General features: G+C 45.6%; 1 protein-coding gene across 5 annotated transcripts in view; it reads left to right on the plus strand.

The window, feature by feature from the left end:
• The window catches only part of LOC121573909 (CAP-Gly domain-containing linker protein 2-like), a 92,719-nt gene that overhangs the window by 55,199 nt on the left and 18,468 nt on the right, over positions 1–19,052 (plus strand). For all 5 annotated transcript variants that reach the window (XM_041886308.2, XM_041886311.2, XM_041886310.2 and 2 more), the window contains exons 5-6: positions 6,505–6,718; positions 15,762–15,959. In XM_041886308.2, the coding sequence (XP_041742242.2) occupies positions 6,505–6,718; positions 15,762–15,959 (412 nt within the window). The remainder of the gene's footprint in view (positions 1–6,504; positions 6,719–15,761; positions 15,960–19,052) is intronic.

The raw sequence follows: 19,052 nt of genomic DNA on the forward strand, positions 1-19,052 counted from the left end.
TTAGCTAGCTCCCTCTTTGTCACGGATGCCATGGTTGCCCTTAGTTTGAAGATGTAATCCAGAGACAGGTGTTTTATACAACAGCCTTCTGTGTGTTCTCTTTTTGACTCCCTCTGCATATTTCCAATCAAACGGCAGATTTTTCTCCATCTCCTTAGCTATCATACTCTAATTCCACCAGAGAGCAACTCTTTTGCTTTTTGCAGTTCTATTACGTGATATCATTCAAAAAAGCCGCGTTAGAAAGGATTACCTAGCCCATGTTATAGACAGAAGCGTGCTACATGGCAGACCAATCCAAACTCATCTCTCGGCATGTCCAGGCCACTCATTATCTCAGCCAATCATGGCTAGCGGGAAGGTTCCTGTCTTTTTTGATGGCTAAACCGACTAGGTTCGTAATTTTAACAATTGTATTCGTATTTACAGATGGCTAACAAGTTTGTTAAAAAAGTTTACATTTAAATGGCTCTCCTGTGAAGTAGTGATGTGTGACATCAAATCAAATGTTATTTGTCACATACACGTGTTTAGTAGATGTTATAGCGGGTGTAGCTAAATGCTTGTGCTTCTAGCTCCGACAGTGCAGTAATATCTAACAAGTAATATCTAACAATTTAACAACTTATACCCAATACACACAAATCTAAGTAAGGAATGGAATTTAAGAATATATACATACAGTGGGGAGAACAAGTATTTGATACACTGCCGATTTTGCAGGTTTTCCTACTTACAAAGCATGTAGAGGTCTGTAATTTATGTCATAGGTACACTTCAACTGTGAGAGATGGAATCTAAAACAAAAATCCAGAAAATCACATTGTATGATTTTTAAGTAATGAATTTGCATTTTATTGCATGACATAAGTATTTGATACATCAGAAAAGCAGAACTTAATATTTGGTACAGAAACCTTTGTTTGCAATTACAGAGATCATATGTTTCCTGTAGGTCTTGACCAGGTTTGCACACACTGCAGCAGGGATTTTGGCCCACTCCTCCATACAGACCTTCTCCAGATCCTTCAGGTTTCGGGGCTGTTGCTGGGCAATACGGACTTTCAGCTCCCTCCAAAGATTTTCTATTGGGTTCAGGTCTGGAGACTGGCTAGGCCACTCCAGGACATTGAGATGCTTCTTACAGAGCCACTCCTTAGTTGCCCTGGCTGTGTGTTTCGGGTCGTTGTCATGCTGGAAGACCCAGCCACGACCCATCTTCAATGCTCTTACTGAGGGAAGGAGGTTGTTGGCCAAGATCTCGCGATACATGGCCCCATCCATCCTCCCCTCAATACGGTGCAGTCGTCCTGTCCCCTTTGCAGAAAAGCATCCCCAAAGAATTATGTTTCCACCTCCATGCTTCACGGTTGGGATGGTGTTCTTGGGGTTGTACTCATCCTTCTTCTTCCTCCAAACACGGCGAGTGGAGTTCAGACGGGCCACTTCTACGTCGGCCACGTAGAACGAGAGCCCACAGTCCTTGGGAGCGGGCCGCGTCGGTAGCACTGTGTTATCCTCAACGCGGGCGAAGAAGATGTTTAGCTTGTCCGGGATGCACAATTGAGAGCATCCTGTCGGGCTGTATCACCGCCTGGTACGGCAACTGCACCGCCTGCAACCGCAGGGCTCTCCAGAGGGTGGTGTGGTCTGCCGAACGCATTACCGGGGGCAAACTACCCGCCCTCCAGGATTCCTTCCAGTTCTCTGCTGCCAATGACTGGAACGAATTGCAAAAATCTCTGAAGCTGGAGACTCTTATCTCCCTCACTAACTTTAAGCATCAGTTGTCAGAGCACCTTATCGATCTCTGCACCTGTACACAGCCCATCTGAAATTAGCCCACCCAACTACCTCATCCCCATATTGTTATTTATTTTGCTCATTTGCACCCCAGTATCTCTATTTGCACATCATCTTTTGCACATCTATCATTCCAGTGTTAATTACGAAATTGTAACTATTTTTGCACTATGGCCTATTTATTTATTGCCTTACCTCCATAACTTACTACATTCGCACACACTGTATACAGTGGGGAAAAAAAGTATTTAGTCAGCCACCAATTGTGCAAGTTCTCCCACTTAAAAAGATGAGAGAGGCCTGTAATTTTCATCATAGGTACACGTCAACTATGACAGACAAAATGAGGAAAAAAAATCCAGAAAATCACATTGTAGGATTTTTTATGATTTTATTTGCACATTATGGTGGAAAATAAGTGTTTGGTCAGTAACAAAAGTTTCTCAATACTTTGTTATATACCCTTTGTTGGCAATGACACAGGTCAAACGTTTTCTGTAAGTTTTCACAAGGTTTTCACACACTGTTGCTGGTATTTTGGCCCATTCCTCCATGCAGATCTCCTCTAGAGCAGTGATGTTTTGGGGCTGTCACTGGGCAACACAGACTTTCAACTCCCTCCAAAGATTTTCTGTGGGGTTGAGATCTGGAGACTGGCTAGGCCACTCCAGGACCTTGAAATGCTTCTTACGAAGCCACTCCTTCGTTGCCCGGGCGGTGTGTTTGGGATCATTGTCATGCTGAAAGACCCAGCCACGTTTCATCTTCAATGCCCTTGCTGATGGAAGGAGGTTTTCCCTCAAAATCTCACGATACATGCCCCCATTCATTCTTTCCTTTACACGGATCAGTCGTCCTGGTCCCTTTGTAGAAAAACAGCCCCAAAGCATGATGTTTCCACCCCCATGCTTCACAGTAGGTATGGTGTTCTTTGGATGCAACTCAGCATTCTTTGTCCTCCAAACACGACGAGTTGAGTTTTTACCAAAAAGTTCTATTTTGGTTTCATCTGACCATATGACATTCTCCCAATCCTCTTCTGGATCATCCAAATGCACTCTAGCAAACTTCAGACGGGCCTGGACATGTACTGGCTTAAGCAGGGGGACACGTCTCGCACTGCAGGATTTGAGTCCCTGGCGGCGTAGTGTGTTACTGATGCTAGGCTTTGTTACTTTGGTCCCAGCTCTCTGCAGGTCATTCACTAGGTCCCCCCGTGTGGTTCTGGGATTTTTGCTCGCCATTCTTGTGATCATTTTGACCCCACGGGGTGAGATCTTGCATGGAGCCCCAGATCGAGGGAGATTATCAGTGGTCTTGTATGTCTTCCATTTCCTATTAATTGCTCCCACAGTTGATTTCTTCAAACCAAGCTGCTTACCTATTGCAGATTCAGTCTTCCCAGCCTGGTGCAGGTCTACAATTTTGTTTCTGGTGTCCTTTGACAGCTCTTTGGTCTTGGTCATAGTGGAGTTTGGAGTGTGACTGTTTGAGGTTGTGGACAGGTGTCTTTTATACTGATAACAAGTTCAAACAGGTGCCATTAATACAGGTAACGAGTGGAGGACAGAGGAGCCTCTTAAAGAAGAAGTTACAGGTCTGTGAGAGCCAGAAATCTTGCTTGTTTGTAGGTGACCAAATACTTATTTTCCACCATAATTTGCAAATAAATTCATTAAAAATCTTACAATGTGATTTTCTGGATTTTTTTTCCTCAATTTGTCTGTCATAGTTGACGTGTACCTATGATAAAAATTAAAGGCCTCTCTCATCTTTTTAAGTGGGAGAACTTGCACAATTGGTGGCTGACTAAATACTTTTTTTCCCCACTGTATATATTTTCTGTTGTATTTTTAACTTTATGTTTTGTTTACCCCATATGTAACTCTGTGTTGTTGTTTTTTATCGCACTGCTTTGCTGTATCTTGGCCAGGTCGCAGTTGTAAATGAGAACTTGTTCTCAACTGGCTTACCTGGTTAAATAAAGGTTAAAAAAATTAAAATAAAAAATAAACCTACAGCACCCGATGTCACAGGAAGGCCATAAAGATCATCAAGAACATCAACCACCCGAGCCACAACCTGTTCACCCAGCTATCATCCAGAAGGCGAGGTCAGCACAGGTGCATCAAAGCTGGGACCGAGAGACTGAAAAACAGCTTCTATCTCAAGGCCATCAGACTGTTAAATAGCTATCACTAGCCGGCTTCCACCCGGTTACTCAATCCTGCACCTTAGAGGCTGCTGCCCTATGTACATAGACATGGAATCACTGGTCACTTTAATAATGGAACACTAGTCACTTCAATAATGTTTACATGCTAATTTACTCATTTCATATGCCTTCGGAAAGTATTCAGATCCCTTGACTTTTTCCTTATTTTGCTACCTTACAGCCTTATTCTAAAATTGATTAAATGTTTTTAAAAATCCTACACACAATACCCCATAATGAAAAAAACTGGTTTTGAGAAATGTTTGCAAATGTATAAAACATTTAAATAAAAATAAACCTATTTACATAAGTATTCAGACCCTTTGCTATGAGACTCGAAATTGAGCTCAGCAGCATCCTGTTTCCATTGATCATCCTTCAACTTCATTGGAGTCCACCTGTGGTAAATTCAATTGATTGGACATGATTTGGAAAGGCACACACCTGTCTATATAAGGTCCCAAAGTTGACAGTGCAGGTCAGAGCAAAAACCAAGCCATGAGGTTGAAGGAATTGTCCATAGAGCTGCGAGATAGGATTGTGTCGAGGCACAGATCTGGGAAGGGTACCAAAAAATGTCTGCAGCATTGAAGGTCCCCAAGAACACAGTGGCCTCCATCATTCTTAAATGGAAGAAGTTTGGAACCACCAAGACTTTTCCTAGAGCTGAACAAACTGAACAATCGGGGGAGAAGGGCCTTGATCAGGGAGGTGACCAAGAACCCGATGGTCACTCTGACAAAGCTCCAGAGTTCCTCTGTGGAGATGGGAGAACCATCCAGAAGGACAACCCTCTCTGCAGCACTCCACTAATCAGGCATTTATGGTAGATTGGCCAGATGGAAGACACTCCTCAGTAAAAGGTACATGACAGCCCACTTGGAGTTTGCCAAAAGGGAACTAAAGGACTCACAGACCATGAGAAACAAGATTCTCTGGTCTGATGAAACCAAGATTGAACTCTTTGGCCTGAATGCCAAGCGTCACGTCTGGAGGAAACCTGGCACCATGTCTACGGTGAAGCATGGTGGTGGCAGCATCATGCTGTGGAGATTTTTTTCAGCTACAGGGACTGGGAGACTAGTCAAGATTGAGGGAAAGATGAACGGAGCAAAGTACAGAGAGATCCTTGATCCAGAGCGTTCGGAACTTCAGACTGGGGCGAAAGTTCACCTTCCAACAGGACAACGACCCTAAGCACACAGCCAAGACAACGCAGGAGTGGTTTCAGGACAAGTCTCTGAATGTCCTTAAGTGACCCAGCCAGAGCCCGGACTTGAACCCGATCAAACATCTCTGGAGAGACCTGAAAATCCCCATTCAACCTGACAGAGCTTGAGAGGATCTGCAGAGAAGAATGGGAGAAACTCCCCAAATATAGGTGTACCAAGCTTGTAGCGTCATACCCAAGAAGACCCAAGGCTGTAATCGCTGCCAATGGTGCTTCAACAAAGTGCTGAGTAAAGAGTCTGAATATTTATGTAAATGTGATTTTCCCGTTTTTTTATATCATTATGGGGTATTGTGTGTAGATTGATGAGGGAAAAAAACAATTTAATCAATTTTAGAATAAGGCTGTAACATAACAAAATGTGGAAAAAGTCAAGGGGTTTGAATACTTTCCGAATGCACTGTATATACAAAAGTATATGGACACCCCTTCAAATTAGTGGATTTGGCTATTTCAGCCACACCCATTGTTGACAGGTGTATAAAATTGAGCACACCGCCATGCAATCTCAATAGACAAACATTGGCAGTAGAATAGCCTTACTGAAGAGCTCAGTGACTTTCAGCGTGGCACCGTCATAGGATAACACCTTTCCAACAAGTCAGTTTGTCAAATTTCTGCCCTGCTAGTGCTGCCCCGGTCAACTGTAAGAGCTGTTATTGTGAAGTGGAAACATCTAGGAGAAACAACGGCTCAGCCGCGAAGTGGTAGGCCACACAAGCTCACAGAACGGGACTGCCGAGTGCTGAAGTGCATAGTGCGTAAAAATCGTCTGTCCTCGTTCGCAACACTCACTACCGAGTTCCAAAATGCCTCTGGAAGCAACGGAAGCCTGGTTTGTAGGCCTAATATGGTCCTAAATGAAAGGGAAACAGATTGCCATCTGTAGCCTCATAGACCACTGAAATCAGTCAAAACTAGCTCAATAACTCAATGCATGCACACATTCCTATTGAATATGAATTCACCTGTATTGTAGGCCTATGCCATCTTGATGTACCCAGTTTATCAAGAGATTTACCATTAAAATCAATTCTTACCATTATGTTGTTATGTAGTTAGATTGTTAAAAACAAAGTCAAATTGATTGTATGCTAGTATAATTGATACATGGCTGTCTCTGGGAAAATTGATCATCAAAATGTTAACAATTAATTATATTTATTATCGGCATAAAATGTCAGCCTTCTTGACCCCCACAAATCAGCATTAGCCCTTATAAACCCATATCGGTCATTCTCTACCTCTGACCCAGATATTTCCAGTGCCCGCCCAGGTTTGGACTGTTCGCGCCCATCCACAAGGTGGTCCGTATCGGTTTCCCCTCCACCAGCCCGGCCAAGGCCAAGAAGAGCAAGCGCATGGCCATGGGGGTGTCGTCGCTGGCCCACAGCCCCAGCAGCTCATCCATCAGCTCTGTTAGCTCTGTGGCTTCCTCGGTGGGCGGGCGGCCCAGTCGCACTGGCCTGGTGAGAGATACACATGCATGCATCGACACAAACACACCAATGTATTTCCATGACTATAACTGCCAGTCTAATGGAGTGGTATCATTAATGTAAAGTGCCTTCAGAAAGTAGTCATACCCCTTGACTTATTCCATATTTTCTTGTGTTACAGCCTGAATTCTAAATTGATTAAATATATGTTTTGCTCTCACCCATCTACACATAATACCAATAATGACAAAGTGAAAACATCTTTTTAGAACTTATTGCACATGTTTTGAAAATTAAATACAGAAATATCTAATTTACATAAGAATTCACACCCCTGAGTCAATACTTTGTAGAAGCACCTTTGGCAACGATTACAGCTGTGAGTCTTTCTGGGTAAGTCTCTAAGAGCTTTCCACACCTGGATTGTGCAACATTTGCCCATTGTTATTTTCAAAATTCATCAAGCTCTGCCAAATTGGTTGTTGATCATTGCTAGATGACTATTTTCAGGTCTTGCCATAGATTTTCAAGTAGATTTAAGTCAAAACTGTAACTCGGCCACTCAGGAACATTCACTGTCTTCTTGGTAAGCAACTCCAGTGTAGATTTGGCCTTGTGTTTTAGGTGATTGTCCTGCTGAAAGGTGAATTCATCTCGCAGCGTCTGGTGGAAAGCAGACTGAACCAGGTTTTCCTCTATGATTTTGAATGTGCTTAGCTCCATTCCGTTTCTTTTTTATCCTGAATAACTCCCCAGTCCTTAACGATTACAAGCATACCCATAACATGATGCAGCCACCACTACGCTTGAACATATGTAGAGTGGTACTCAGTAATGTGTTGTATTGGATTTGGTCCAAACATAACACTTTGTATTCAGGACAAAAAGTTAATTGCTTTGCCACATTTTTTGCAGTATTACTTTAGTGCCTTGTTGCAAACAGGACGCACATGTTGGAATATTCTGTACAGGGTTTCTTCTTTTCACTATCAATTAGGTTAGTATTGTGGAGTAAATACAATGTTGTTGATCCATCCTCAGTTTTCTCCTATTACAGCCAGTGCTGCATCTGCAGCTAAGCAGGGTTGGTCCTGGTTGGTCCTTGGATGGGAGACCTGATGCTGCTGGTAGTGGTGATGGAAGGCCAGTAGGAGGCACTCTTTCGTCTGGTCTAAAACAATATCCCAATGCCCCAATTGGGATATTGTTTTAGACCACAATTTAATCAATTTTAAACTCAGGCTGTAACACAACAAAATGTGTGAATACTTTCTGAAGGCACGGTAAATAAACCCCGGATTGCTGATGCTATGAGGCCGCCAATGACAGGCTTTAAAGCCACCGGTCAGCCATATTGGCACTCCTCAGAAGAAGCAGTCCTCCATAGAGTACCACAGTATGAGTCATAATACCCATAAAACTGAGCGGTCAAACAGGGAAATGGTTCCAATCATTTTTCCACCATTAATTTTTCCCATAGGGGATTTTAGAAACATTTAAAATAAGGGCTATGTTTCATGTAGGCTTATCCTGGCATGATGTTTTGATAACCTTGTAAATCTCTCCAGGACAAGGTGACTTATCAATATATTCGACTGTATTTACCCCCAAAAAATGAAATGTTAATGCAGCTATCATAAAGAACTACGAATGCTATGATGATCTGGATGAGACTGCCGAATCGAGGCAAGGTAAGAATCTCTGGATTAACTATCTAATGTTAGCTAAATGTAGTAATTAATAAATTGGCTACATTTCTTTATTAGGAGAATTCTGTGAACTGTCTTGTGCAAGTTTTAAATTGACACAATACCTGTTAGCAAAAGTGTCAGCTAGAGATGACGTGCAGGAGCTTGCAGGGATTTTTAGATTTGCATGATGTCTACTTTGATGCTAATTAGCATTTTCGAATCTAAGAATTAATAGAGCCAAATATATTGATAAAAGTCACCTTGTCCGAGAGAGATTTACATGGTTATCAAAACGTCACGCCAGGGTAAGTGTTTCTAAAATCCCCTATGGGAAATTTCCCTGTTTAACCGCTTGGTTTTATGGGTATTATGAAACCTCCACTGTGGGGCTCTATAGGAACTAAAATAATTCTACAGTGTTTCAATTAAATGTTTTGAGGACAAAATTACATGTATTTAAGTATTGTTTTGTTGTACTGGGGACAGTAACATTAGCACTTTCCTAAATATTTGTATATATTCTTTAATTATAATTTTAATTTTGTTTAGCTCACATAATATAATTTAAAAGTATGCATTAAGGTGTTTGTAATATAGTAAACGTGGCAAAAACAAATGTAGACAGTAATAAATGCATTTCTATAGTATACAAAATATTTTTTACACCTATGTTAGTCATTTTATTTTATTAATTTTTTATTTCACCTTTACTTAACTAGGAAAGCCAGTTGAGAACAAGTTCTCATTTACAACTGCGACCTGGCCAAGATAAAGCAAAGCAGTGCGATAAAAACAACAACAACTCAGAGTTACATATGGAATAAACAAAACGTACGGTCAATAACACAATAGAAAATCTATATACAGTGTGTGCAAATGTAGTAAGTTATGGAGGTAAGGCAATAAATAGGCCATAGTGCAAAATAATTACAATTTAGTATTAAAACTGGAATGATAGATGTGCAGAAGATGATGTGCAAATAGAGATACTGGGGTGCAAATTAGCAAAATAAATAACAATGTAAATAACAATATGGGGATGAGGTAGTTGGGTGGGCTAATTACAGATGGGCTGTGTACATGTCACGTTCGTCGAAGGAGGAGGACCAAGGCGCAGCGTGATATTCGTACATACTTATTTTATTAAGTGCACACAATAAACAAAACAACAAACGATAATGTGACGTCCTAGGTCTAACACAACCAACACGGAACAAGATCCCACAACTACTGTGGGAAAACAGCCTGTCTAAATGTGGTTCCCAATCAGAGACAACCAGCAACAGCTGACACTCGTTGCCTCTGATTGAGAACCACTCTGGCCAACATAGAAATACAACAACTAGAATCTACAACACAGAACACAAACACATAGAATCTACACACCCTGGCTCAACATATAGAGTCCCCAGAGCCAGGGTGTGACAGTACTTCCAAAGGCGCGGACTGCAACCGCGCCTAAACATAAACCAAACAGGGGAGGGCTGGGTGGGCATTCCTCCTCGGAGGCGGTTCCGGCTCCGGGCTTGACCACCACCCTCCAACAATCCCCCCGTAGCGCCCCTGGTCCGGTCCCGCTGGCTGGAGCTGGACTGGACATCGTAGGAGTGGATTGCTTAGGCTCCGGTGTGGAGCAGCTGACCGGTACCTGACCAGGCACTGGTGACCCAGGCACGGGTTGCGCCGGACTGACGACGCGCACCCCTGGCTTGGTGCGTGGAGCAGGAACGGGCCGGACCGGGCTGACGATGCGCACCCCTGGCTTGGTGCGTGGAGCAGGAACGGGCCGGACCGGGCTGACGATGCGCACCCCCTGGCTTGGTGCGGGAGCAGGAACAGGCCGGGCCGGGCTGGCGACGCGCACCATTGGCTTGGTGCGGGGAGCAGGAACAGGCCGGGCCGGGCTGGCGACGCCCACCATTGGCTTGGTGCGAGGGGCAGTAACAGGCCGGGCCGGGCTGGCGACGCGCACCATTAGCTTGGTGCGGGGAGCAGGAACAGGCCGGGCCGGGCTGGCAACGCGCACCATTAGCTTGGTGCGGGGAGCAGGAACAGGCCGGGCCGGGCTGGCAACGCGCACCATTGGCTTGGTGCGGGGAGCAGGAACAGGCCGGGCCGGGCTGGCGACGCGCACCGTAGGCTTGGTGCGAGGGGCAGGAACAGGCCGGGCCGGGCTGGCAACGCGCACCATTGGCTTGGTGCGGGGAGCAGGAACAGGCCGGGCCGGGCTGGCGGCGCGCACCGTAGGCTTGGTGCGAGGGGCAGGAACAGGCCGGGCCGGGCTGGCGACGCGCACCATTGGCTTGGTGCGGGGAGCAGGAACAGGCCGGGCCGGGCTGGCGACGCGCACCGTGAGGCTTGGTGCGAGGGGCAGGAACAGGCCGGGCCGGGCTGGCGACGCGCACCATTGGCTTGGTGCGGGGAGCAGGAACAGGCCGGGCCGGGCTGGCGACGCGCACCGTAGGCTTGGTGCGAGGGGCAGGAACAGGCCGGGCCGGGCTGGCAACGCGCACCATTGGCTTGGTGCGGGGAGCAGGAACAGGCCGGGCCGGGCTGGCGACGCGCACCGTAGGCTTGGTGCGAGGGGCAGGAACAGGCCGGGCCGGGCTGGCGACGCGCACCATTGGCTTGGTGCGGGAGCAGGAACAGGCCGGGCCGGGCTGGCGGCGCGCACCATTGGCTAGGTGCGGGCAGCAGGAACAGGCCGGGCCGGGCTGGCGACGCGCACCATTAGCTTGGTGCGGGAGCAGGAACAGGCCGGGCCGGGCTGGCAACGCGCACCATTGGCTTGGTGCGGGGAGCAGGAACAGGCCGGGCCGGGCTGGCGACGCGCACCGTAGGCTTGGTGCGAGGGACAGGAACAGGCCGGACCGTACTGGGAACACACACCACTGGCCTTAAACGGGGATCAGGAACGGGCCGGACCGGACTGGCAATACACCTCAGTACCTCTCGCCGTGCCTCTACATCTTCCTTCCCTTTTCTCACCAATGGCTCCCGTAACCCGGTGGCCTTCTCCTCGTCCACGAACTCGCCCCTTCTCTGCCTCCAGCAGCCCTGTCGTCCATGCCATGTGCCCCCCGCCCTAAACATTTTTTGGGGGTGCCTCTCGCCTGTCCGACCACGGCCCGGTTGGCGCCGCTTCTCCTCTCCTGCCAGGGTCTCCCCCTTCATAGCCCTCCGGCAACGGACGGCCTCCTCCTCCGTAATCTGCCCCCAACCGAGGAGGACATCTACTAAAGTTACCTCCTGCGTGTGCTCCTGGACACGCTGCTTGGTCCTGGTGTGGTGGGATCTTCTGTCACGTTCGTCGAAAGAGTAGGACCAAGGCGCAGCGTGATATTCGTACATACTTATTTTATTAAGTGCACACAATAAACAAAACAACAAACGATAACGTGACGTCCTAGGTCTAACACAACCAACACGGAACAAGATCCCACAACTACTGTGGGAAAACAGCCTGTCTAAATGTGGTTCCCAATCAGAGACAACCAGCAACAGCTGACACTCGTTGCCTCTGATTGAGAACCACTCTGGCCAACATAGAAATACAACAACTAGAATCTACAACACAGAACACAAACACATATAATCTACACACCCTGGCTCAACATATAGAGTCCCCAGAGCCAGGGTGTGACAGTACAGGTGCAGTGATCGGTAAGCTGCTGACAACTGATGCTTAAAGATAGTGAGGGAGATAAGTGTCTCCAGCTTCAGAGATTTTTGCAGTTCATTCCAGTCATTTGCAGCAGAGAACTGGAAGGAATGGCGGCCAAAGGAGGTGTTGGCTTTGGGGATGACCAGTGAGATATACCTGCTGGAGCGCATACTACGGGTGGGTGTTGCTATGGTGACCAATGAGCTAAGATAAGGCTGGGATTTCCCTAGAAGTGATTTATAGATGACCTGGAGCCAGTGGGTTTGGCGACGAATATGTAGTGAGGGCCAGCCAACGAGAGCGTACAGGTCACAATGGTGGGTAGTATATGGGGCTTTGGTGACAAAACGGATGGCACTGTGATAGACTACATCCAATTTGCTGAGTAGAGTGCTGGAAGCTATTTTGTAAATGACATCGCCAAAGTCAAGGATCGGTAGGATAGTCAGTTTTACGAGGGCATGTTTGGCAGCATGAGTGAAGGAGGCTTTGTTGTGAAATAGGAAGCCGATTCTAGATTTAACTTTGGATTGGAGATGCTTAATGTGAGTCTGGAAGGAGAGTTTACGGTCTAACCAGACACCTAGGTATTTGTAGTTGTCCACATATTCTAAGTCAGACCCGCCGAGATTAGTGATTCTAGTCGGGCGGGCGGGTGCAAGCAGCGTTCGATTGAAGAGCATGCATTTAGTTTTACTAGCGTTTAAGAGCAGTTGGAGGCCACGGAAGGAGTGTTGTATGGCATTGAAGCTCGTTTGGAGGTTTGTTAACACAGTGTCCAATGAAGGGCTAGATGTATACAAAATGGTGTCGTCTATGTAGAGGTGGATCTGAGAGTCACCAGCAGCAAGAGCGACATCATTGATATACACAGAGAATAGAGTCTGTCTGAGAATTGAACCCTGTGGCACCCCCATAGAGACTGTCAGATGTCCTCTCTTAATCTCATCTAGTGTATATATAAATCATTGAGTGGTATGCACACACCAATTAAAAACTGTCCCAGGTGCTGGATCAGAGAAGACAGCGTTAAACAAAAAGTAAATCTGTACACTGCTAAAATGCTCCCAAAGTGTTTAACTGCATTATACACATTTTTGTCAGAAATCTGACAAGACACAAACAGACTGAAATATGAGACTGAGACAGAGACAGAGAGCAAGAGATGGAGAGAGAAAGAGACATGAGACAGAGGATGAGAGAGATTAAGAGATGGCAGAGAGGAGACAAAGACATGCAATACATGAGACAGGACACAAACACTGCATTTGGCACCAGAGAAAATCACACACGAACACATTAGCGACACATTACATAGAATAGTTAGAACACGTTGGAGACACAATTAGCGATTATCATAGCACATAAATATGCAATCTTTTTTGTTGTTGTTGATAGTATTGATATATTATCAGTATCGATGGAAATGCCTGTCTGTGTATGTCACCCCTCCCCCTCTTATCAGACAGTCAGGTGACATATTTGGAAGATGTAGCACATTAGGTTAATTAACCTCAGCCAGCATTAGGACGGCCTAATTATCATGCTCTGGCAATCAGGCGGCCATCGTAGTGCTGGCCGTAGTGCTAACATACAGACATACACACCCAGAAAACATGACCCCATTGTCCCCATGTGGGTATTCGTGGCCAAGGTGAGCACGGGCTAGCCCACACCAGCCCAACACAGGCCAGCCCACACCAAGCCCAACACGGGCTAGCCCACACCAGGCCGACATGGGCCAGCCCACACCAAGCCCGACACGGGCCAGCCCACACCAGGCCGACATGGGCCAGCCCACACCAAGGCTGACATGGGCCAGCCCACACCAAGCCCAATTGGGGCGAGCCCACACCAAGCCCAGCACCGTCTAGCCCACACCAAGCCCACCTAGAGGCGGGGGCTCATTAGAAGGCGTAGTTTGCACCCAGTTCTTTTTGTGCAACCGTTACTGAGTGTCATTCCAGTTTAAGTGTTCTGTTGTGTGATACCCATAGTTTTTTCTTGTACACTGATGACGTCTTTAAAAATACTTAAAATAAATAAGTGCATATTGTCATCAAACGGTCTGCTGTAGTCACACTGTCACTAGGCCTCTTGTTGCCTCAGGTGTGTGTGTGTGTGTGTGTGTGTGTGTGTGTGTGTGTGTGTGTGTGTGAGCGCACCTGGGTGACCCAGTTTAACTCTACTATTTTCATCACAATCCAGATCTGTTCAAATCAGGCCAGAGGTAGGCAGTTTTGGTTTGAGGGCCATATCGGGACTTACAAATTCAACAGTGGGCGTCACAGATTTTCTAGACTTTGTTAGTCAAAAGTAATTTTCGGGTCAGAAAAAAATATGTATTATCATGTGTAATGCTGTAATACTTTCTATCTAGTTTAAGACCTTCAAGTGTTAATTTATATCGTTTTTATCCAAAATAATCATGTAATTAAAAAATATATATATATATAAAAAAGGAATCCACCACATCCACAGCACCCACCATTTTAGCAGCTCTTGGGCCGGATCCGGCACGGGGTCGTATGTTGCCCACCGTTGGTCTAGGCCTGTTGTTCAGATGTCTGAATTTATATCCGGTATATACACTGTATATACAAAAATATGTGGACACCCCTTCAAATGAGTAGATTCTGCTATTTCAGCCACACCCGTTGCTGACAGGTGTATAAAGTCGAGCACACAGCCATGCAATCTCCATAGACAAACATTGGCAGTAGAATGGCCTTACTGAAGAGCTCAGTGACTTTCGACGTGGCACCGTCATAGGATGCCACCTTTCCAACAAGTCCGTTTTTCATATTCCTGCCCTGCTAGAGCTGCCCCGGTCAACTGTAAGCACTGTTATTGTGAAGTGGAAACGTCTAGGAGCAACAACGGCTCAGCCGCGAAGTGGTAGGCCACACAAGCTCACAGAACGGGACTGCCGAGTGCTGAAGCGCATAGCGTGTAAAAACCATCTGTCTTGGTTGCAAACTCTCTCTGGAAGCAACGGCAGCACAATAACTGTTCGTCGGGAGCTTCATGAAATGGTTTTCCATGATCGAGCTGCCGCACACAAGCCTAAGATCACCATGCGCAATGCCAAGTGTCGGCTGGAGTGGTGTAAAGCTCGCCGCCATTGGACTCTGGAGTGATGAATCACACTTCACCATCTGGCAGTCCGACGGACGAATCTGGATTTGGCGGATGCAAGGAGAACGCTATCTGCCTGAATGCATAGTGCCAACTGTAAAGTTTGGTGGAGGAGGAATAATGGTCTGGGGCTGTATTTCATGGTTCGGGCTAGGCCGCTTAGTTCCAGTGAAGGGAAATCTTAACGCTACAGCATACAATGACATTCTAGAAGATTCTGTGCTTCCAACTTTGTTATTTCAGCATGACAATGCTATTTAGTTTGCCCCTAAAAAAAATGTTCTAATGCTCCTAGACAAATGTCCTCAACCTGAATGAAATAATAATAATTCAAATATCATGAAAGCCCTGATCCATGAAGCATAGAAATAACTTATAAGATCTGGTAATGCCAGCCTTCCATTTCCTTGCATTTTTAACTTGAGTATGTATTCATTTTTTTATGTGTAATGCTGAAAGACACATTTCTTCTAATCTTATTTGTTTCTCACACCTCTTTCCCCCACTCACCCACCCACCCCTCCCCCTCTCTCTCTCTTCTCCCTCTCTCCCCTACCCAACCTCCCCTCCCCCTCCATAGCTCACAGAGACGTCGTCACGCTATGCCCGCAAGATCTCAGGCACCACTGCGCTGCAGGAGGCACTAAAAGAGAAACAGCAGCACATCGAGCAGCTTCTGGCCGAGAGGGACCTGGAGCGGGCCGAGGTGGCCAAAGCCACCAGCCACATCTGCGAGGTGGAGAAGGAGCTTAGTGCCCTCAAGGCCCAGCAGCTGCAGGTAGGCAGTAACCTGAGTGGCAGTCTGTTTTTGTTATCATGCCATGAAATTGCGAGTCCTCTTTTTGTACTGCGTTGATGGTCAGTTTTATACGATAATATTGCGATGATTTGACTGTTTTATTGGTCAGATTGGTCAAATATTGGTGAGATTGGTCAAATTCACAAGCTCTCATGTTATATGCGCGAATAGTTGATTTTGTAAAATAAATATTATATTGCAGAACCCTGGAGGGACTGGCTTACTAGACTCATAGCGGTACTAACCTGTAAATAAACCATCTCTAATGTGCTCTGGTTTGCCTGGAGATGTGCATCGTTCATAAACAAATCAGTCAGCTACTTCTGACGAATCATGATCTCATGGAGGCTGAGCCTCAAATTCATAAAGCAATTCAAAGCGGAATGTTATCTCCCATGGAGTCTCTTTGCTAGACAAGGTGCACGCTAGTTTTTGCATTGCTCGGTGCCCTGTGTGGATGGAGATTTCACTTACGGACCAATGGAATAGGCTACAATATGCAAACTCCACCCACCCAGGGCACCGGCGATGCAAAACTAAAGCAAGTTCAGTGCTCTCAACCAATCAGATGACAGCGTTTATAGCGGAAACAGAGAGGGTCTTGGCCTTTGGCTAACCATACCTAAGTGTATGTCTCCCACCATGCTGTGTCAAAGGCACAGGGCTAGGAAATAAGCTAGCATTTATTTCACTAGAAAGTTGCTAAATGATTTTATATTTTTACATAGAGAGAAGTGCAAGACAGTGGCAATGGCAAAGCATTAAATAGCATGCCAGACAAAGCTTCTCTTGTGCATTCTTCACGAAAACAATAAAACAGTGATTACTGTGTGAAACAGGAAGAAATTCAGCTACATTCAAACACTCTCTCAGAGCACTGGAAGAATGTTGTTTTGCCTCACAGGGAAACTTCCAGATTTCAGCTTTGATTGGATTGAGCTGATTAACTTATTTTGAAGGATAGTATTTGGCTTATTGGTTTATTCAGATCCCCATTAGATGTTACATTAGCAGGGTTGGGTAGGTTACTTTCTAAATGTAATCCGTTAGTTACTAGTTACCTGTCCAAAGATGTCATCAGTAATGTAACTTTTGGATTACACAAACTCAGTAACGTAATCTGATTGTGATCCACCTCAATCAACCAAGTTTTTAGTGGTATGAAATCTGATAGCTTATAATGAGGCAAATAGCAGTACTTTTGCTGTTAGTTTTAATCTGTTTTTTTGTGAAACGCACCAAACTAGCTGTCGACCTGATCCTCAATGGATACGGCGAGCCGCAACCGCGGATATCATACACAAGAGATGTCTTGCTTAATCGCCGACCCCTTTGCTGTAAGTTTATGCTACAATGGAATCTAAAGGCATCTAAAGCAAGGAAACGTGGCAGTAGAGGAGAAATTTGAAATCGGATGAAAAAAACATCCCTTCAGAACATCTCTTCCATCTATTGTGCATGGCAATGTTCAAAGCGTAAGGAATAAGACAGACGAGCTACAGGCTTGTACCCAATACCTTTCAGAGTACCTTTAAATCCTGCCTGATCTGTCTCTCTGAGACCTGGCTTATAGAACAGGACCCTGACTCCACTGTGGAGCTGGATGGCTACGCAATCATTAGAATGGACCGAAACATCAACTCTGGTAAGCAGAAAGGTGAAGGAGTTTGTGCGTTCATCAAAGAGAAATACTGCAATCCAGCCCATATCACAACGAAGCACCAGGTCTGTACTAAAGACATTGAACTCCTTGCTCTTAACCTACGGCCATACTACCTGCCACAGGAAATAAATCAGGTTTGACTGTTTATTGTTTACATAGCCCCATCCACTGACACCTAAACAGCTGCCAACATGATCTATGACCTTGTATCCCAGGCTGAGACAGTCACCTGAAGCAGTAAAGCTGATCATGGCAGACTTTAACATGTGCAGTCTATCTGAACATTTACCATCATACCAGCAATGTTACATGTCCTATCCAAAATGAAGCCTGTCTGGACCTTTGTTATGGTAACATCCCAGGTGAAGCCTATCTGGACCTCTGTTATGGTAACCTCCCAGGTGCGTATTCCTCCAAGGCACTACCCAATCTCCGGGGTTCGGACCATAACATGGTTCAGCTCATCCCAGTTTACAAACCGCGACTGCAGCGAGAGAAGGTTAAAAAGGTGAAGCTACTGAAGCCCTCCAGGAATGTTTCGAGTCCACTGACTGGGCGGCCGTGACGGACAGCTCCGACGACCTGAAAGAGGCAGCGGATACTGTCTCATAGTACATCTGTTTCTGTGAGGATCTCGTTATTTCCAAAAAGAAACATCTTCCCCAATAATAAACCATGGGTGACTTGGGAATTTAAAGAGCTCCTCAACCAGAAAAAACAAGTGTTTAAATCAGGTGGCAGTAAAGAGGAAAGGACAAATATTCAGAGGACACTCAAAAGCAAGATCAAGGAGTGCAAGGCAGCCTACAAAGACAAATTAGACAACTTTTTTAAGGACAATGACAGTAGGAATGCCTGGAAAGGGCTACAAACCATCACAGGTTACAAACCAAAGAGACATTGCATGACTGTCGATAATGACCTTGTCTTTGCAAATGTTTTGAACATTTTCTATTGAAGGTTTGACATGGGTGATTTTACATCGCAGCAGAAAGTGGCCATGGACAGTATAGAGAGCATACCAGCTGTTGATATACAAATCCCTGTGAATGACATCAAGCAACACTTTCAACGTGTCAACCCACAAAAATCATATGGTCGAGACAGCGTCGGCAGCAAGGCACTCTGGGAATGCTTGAATGAACTTCAGTAGCGTGTTCAATACCATCCAACCCCACCTACTGGTGGACAAGCTGGTGAATTTGGGTGTCAACTCTATACTGATCAAGCGGATCAACAGTTTCCTTGTGAACCATACCCAACAAGTGAAGTTTAAAAATCTACCAGCCACTCTGATTTTTTACCAGCCAAAATAATAAACAATTGCCAAAATTACACCAACAAAACAGAAAATAACGGATGAGCATGCTTTGTAATGTTTCTAAAGCAATAAATGTATAACTAGTAAG

The sequence above is a fragment of the Coregonus clupeaformis genome, chromosome 9, assembly GCF_020615455.1.
Source record: "Coregonus clupeaformis isolate EN_2021a chromosome 9, ASM2061545v1, whole genome shotgun sequence".
Lineage (NCBI taxonomy): Eukaryota > Metazoa > Chordata > Actinopteri > Salmoniformes > Salmonidae > Coregonus > Coregonus clupeaformis.